Source organism: Pyrus communis, chromosome 2 (genome assembly GCF_963583255.1).
Source record: "Pyrus communis chromosome 2, drPyrComm1.1, whole genome shotgun sequence".
NCBI classification, from domain to species: Eukaryota; Viridiplantae; Streptophyta; class Magnoliopsida; order Rosales; family Rosaceae; genus Pyrus; species Pyrus communis.
In genome coordinates this window covers 27,647,880-27,652,700 of record NC_084804.1, presented here as the reverse complement: position 1 = coordinate 27,652,700, position 4,821 = coordinate 27,647,880, and the positions used below count along the sequence as shown (strand labels likewise).

Below are 4,821 nucleotides of genomic sequence, written 5' to 3'. Positions count from 1 at the left end.
GCCCAGAAAGTGGTTTTTAGGCAGATTTGAGTGTGTTTGTGCTGTTTTGAGTCTTTTAGTTTGTTTGAGTGTTTTAAATTTTAGGTTTGCATTCATTAAGTCTAGTTTAGTGTTCTAAATATTGTTTTTACGTTTTTGAGTCAAATCCAAGTGATTAACAATCCCTCCTAATCCCCGGTCCAGAACGATCCCTACTTACATACTTACTACAATTTGACAAAAAGAGGGTTTAATTTGTGTGCGTATAATTCTCGCATCACCTACCAACTATGGTAAATGACAGATAACTAGACTAGATCTTCTTCCAATAGATTACAAGTCTGCGTGGATAAAATAGTAGTTGAATCAGGACAAAACATGATCTACAGCAAGCGGTGCAGCATAGGCGTCTTCTGAGGATTCTTTGTTGGACTGGAATTCTATTTGTGCAACAGACGGAGACTGAATTGGAGTCGGTTTATCACTGACATCTTAATTAATCTGCCCAGATTATGGTTAACTAACAAGATTACTGACACTTGGATTTCTTTGGAAAACCTTTTTGTTAACTAATTGAAATGGAAAATCCATTCCATTGTTGGTCTGACTACAAAAACAAGGCTGGCTTATGACCAAACAAAATCATATTGTTGGGTGTCAAAAGTACACCAATGGATAAGTTCCAATAGAAAATCCCACAAAAAAAAAAACCAGATCGACCGGCATAAACAGAAACTAAAAACTGAAAAAAGAATGAAAAAAGGGGATTGGATTGGATTTGTCTTAGATTGATGTCCGGAAAGTTACTAGTAAACGCAGTGTAAATTCAATAACAAACAAGGAAAAATACACGAAAAATCTGCATAAAAAACGAAAACACACAGGAGCTTTCAAGCTTTCAAGTTTTCAAGTTTACTTGTTGGCTGCTTCGACTTCGTGTGTGTTTGTATACTCGTTACGCGAGCTGAAACCCTAAACTTTTGTTCCATTTCCTATTTCGTCCTTCAACTTTGTTGTTTTTCTTTATATGCGCCTCATGGACATGGTTATGAAGAATTTAGTAATGTGGTCTACTGTGCTTACATAATAGGACTCCTTTTGTTTTTTCACTTTTCTTCTTTACCACAGGTACACCACTATTGTATGTCCCATGCCAATTGGCATGGAACGCCCTGATGAAGGCTTTACTCATGTCGTAAAAGTCTTTCCCCTCTTTGACATGGTAGGTAAGTTTTGACTGTGATACGAATGCAATAGCGGATCAAGGCCAAACCCTAAAGGGTGTCAATTGACCCCCAAAATTTTATTTTTCTTTCAATAGATTTCAGTTGTTTTGGCCCTTTAATTCTTGGTATAATGTCTAAAAAAGGCAACTAAGTGAAGTCAATGATGATTTAGTTTATAAAGTCCATTGGTGAGGTTTTGATGCTTATATATATGATGATTAAGTTGCGAGCTAAAAAACAAGAATTACTGGTTGAGTAACTTAAAAAATAATTTTTTGAATTGAAAAGCAAACGATAAACACCTACAGGGTCGGTATTTAAGTAAAAAAGATAGTGGGACAATGATCCAAATAACAAAACAAAATTAGAATACATAATCTGAATAACAAAACACAATTAGATTAAGCTTGAGAAAACAAACACAATAACACAAACAATTAACTAAACAGAAGCGTAAAAGATAGCCACAAAACCAACGAAAACAAATCAAAGAGGCTGCAGAAGAAAAATAAAGCAGATGGAAATATTATCATGCATGCATTTTTCAGCAACGGATGGGCTGGCCAAAATTGCATTTAGCAGGAAGCTGCATGGCAAGGTTTGGGTCGATTCCATAGGCACTGAGAAAGTTTGAGTACTTCTTGAAAAGGCAAAGGCATCCGAAGTCGGCATATGAAAGAGCAGTGCAACACAGAGCTGACGGAGGCTGGGGGTTTGCTCCGTTCACTGAAGGGGCGCATGCATTCAAACCCTCTTTCGTCATTCGGCAAAAACTCTGGTCGCTGTTGGCCATCAAGGTGTCGGAGCCAATGGCTCCTGCCAAGAACAATGCCACAATAACAAGCAGCTTTCTGTATGCTTCCATGTTTCTCTCTCTCCTTCTCTCTCACTAATATTAAGTGTCTTTGGTTTCTTGTTGTATTGATGAACCATGTGAAAGATGTCTTTGGGGTTTGGCTTTTATATAGCTAGCAAGCAAAGGTACGGGTATGGTGGGTTGTCTTAACTCTTGCCCGCTTGTAATTATATATATATATATATATATATGTATATATAGAGGGAATTGTTATTAGCACTCCAAAAATCTCATTCTACACTCATCACAAGTATATTTTTATTTCTAATTATTGAAAGGTTGGAGTGCCAAATGAGATTTTTGGAGTGTTAATGACAATATATATATATATATATATATATATATATATATATATATATATATTGGTGGTGCTAGTTGTGATTCATTGCTCATTTTTGGTTGGCACTCTCTGAGGGTTATTTTGAGACACATTATTGACATTCTAAAAAAGTTATTCGACACTCTAAATATATAGAAATATAAGAAGAAAAATACACTTGAGAAAAGTGCAAAATGATTTTTTTGTAGTGTCCATAACAGCACCCTCTATTTTCTATGTTGATATTATACTTTTTGCAAGGATGTCCTCTAAAGTAAAACTTTTTAGCTCAAGTGGTTAAAAACATTTACTTCCTACACTCGATCTTTTGTATTCGTGACTCTTCCTATTATAATTCATTAGCAGTATGCATGCATTCATTAGCATTACAATGTTAGAACTCGTGACAAAGAATTGGCGTATTGAGAGTACTGCATGGTGTGGGCTGTACAGATCACGGAGGTGCATTAGTGGTTGGTCTTTTCTGGGAAATATTATCCAAATTAACGAATTGTTTACAACTAATTAAGGAATGTGATTGCTAATTTGGTGACATGCATGTGACCCTTCATATCCTTTTGTTGTTTTTATATTGGGTTAATTACACTAACATCCCTTAAGGTTTATCGAGTTTTCACAAAACCACCTCACATTTGAAACATTACGCTAACACCTCCTCACGTTTTAATTCACTTTCATATAACCCCTTCAGTCAAAATTTTGCTAATAAATGGACAACTTTACCCTTGTAACTAATTAATTAAATAATAATGAAATATATTAGAAATAAATATTAAAAATAAATAAATTAAACATTAAAAAATAAATTAAAATTTTAAAATGAAATAAATCATATGCAAACCTTTATCAAGTTACTGTTAGTAAAAACATCAGGCTGGCATTGCGGAAAAGTCTTCATCGGGTTAAGAATAGAAAATGCTTCATCAGTCAGATTGTTCAGACAAGGATGAAAATTTTCTCAATTTTTCTTTAGATTAAGGGGAAAAACCTCAAGAGCATAAAGACACTACTTCTTCTCCATGACGTCGGACAGGGCCTCGATGACAGTGTTGACCTAGGCCTTGGCATTGTTCTTCCGATCCATCTTATTCTTCACATTTTTCAAAGAGGAACGAGCGGAGATGAAGCGGAAGGAGCGAAGGTTTTTCTATAAGTCACCGGAGTTGATGTATCTGAGACGCCCAGGAACTCACCTCTCTCCCAGTGGAGTTTTTGTGAGAGGAAGAAGATGCGGGATGAGAAAGGAAGAGAATGAGAGATTGAAGAAGCCATGGATGGCTTTGGCCTGCAACATTGTTAAAGCAGTGACGGGGTAGTGAGTAATGAGGGAGGGGCAGGGGAGAGGAAAAGGATGAAGGTGGCAAAGGTGGGACAACGAGAAAGGAAAACGGCGGGGAGTGGAATTGGGGAAGGGGTTTAGGTTTACTCTTTTTTTTTTCCTTTTCTATTTGTAAGTTTTTAATTTATTCTTTTAATGTTTAATTAAAATTTTCAATGTTTAATTCATTTTTAATGTTTTTTTACTAATATATTTCTATTTAATTAATTAGTTATAAGGGTAAAGTTGTCATTTTATTAGTAGAACTTTGATTGAAGGGGTTATTTGAAAGTGAATTAAAACGTGAGGAGGTGCTAGTGTAATGTCTCAAATGTGAGGGGATTTTGTGAAAACTCGATAAACCTCAGGTGTTAATGTAATTAACCCTTTCTATATTTGATGCTTCCCTTCTTGATGGGGATGGAGGTGGAATTCATTAATTAACAGGAGTTTATAGGAAAATAAGGGCTGGTTTGGTATTGCTGTGCTTTGAAAAAAAACTGCTTTTTTTGTGCTGTGAGAATAAGCAGCTGTGGAATAAAGCAGCAGAGTGTTTGGTAAACTTTTTTGTACAAGTGCTTTTGAAAAAAAAAAAAAGCAGTATTATAATGTTTGGTAAACTTTTATGTAAAACAGATGTGAAAAAAAGCCGGTTTTTCAAAGCTGGGTTTTGCAGCTTCTTGTTTTTGGCTTTTTTTCACCCAAAACTGTGAAAAAAAGCTGAAGCTGAATGTTTACCAAACACAAAAGCAGCTCCCAGCTTTTTCTTATACCAGTTTTTTTCAGAATCACCTCAATACCAAACCAGGCCTAAGAGTATCGTTAATGAAAAATGCAAAATGTCTTCAATAGACGAGATATAAGCTGGGAATTATAAATAAAGATTCTATATTTACACATCCCCTTTTTAAAGTAGAATGCACTCCATCCCAAACCAGGCAATACCAATGCCAATGTGACTGAAAAATGTTAGGAAGATCATTGGATATTGGTTATATGTGTCAATTACTAGACCACGACATGGTACATTAACTTACTATCCAATTCAAAGTCATTCAATTTGAAGTAGGACCATTTCAATAGCAATATTCAAATTGCTTAG

General features: G+C 35.3%; 1 protein-coding gene across 1 annotated transcript; it reads right to left on the bottom strand.

Annotated features, from left to right (window-relative positions):
- Positions 1-1,749: 1,749 nt before the first annotated feature.
- On the bottom strand, positions 1,750-2,070 carry LOC137724990 (putative lipid-transfer protein DIR1). The gene has a single exon (XM_068463612.1). The coding sequence runs from the start codon at positions 2,068-2,070 to the stop codon at positions 1,750-1,752; it is 321 nt and encodes a 106-aa protein (XP_068319713.1).
- Positions 2,071-4,821: the final 2,751 nt, after the last annotated feature.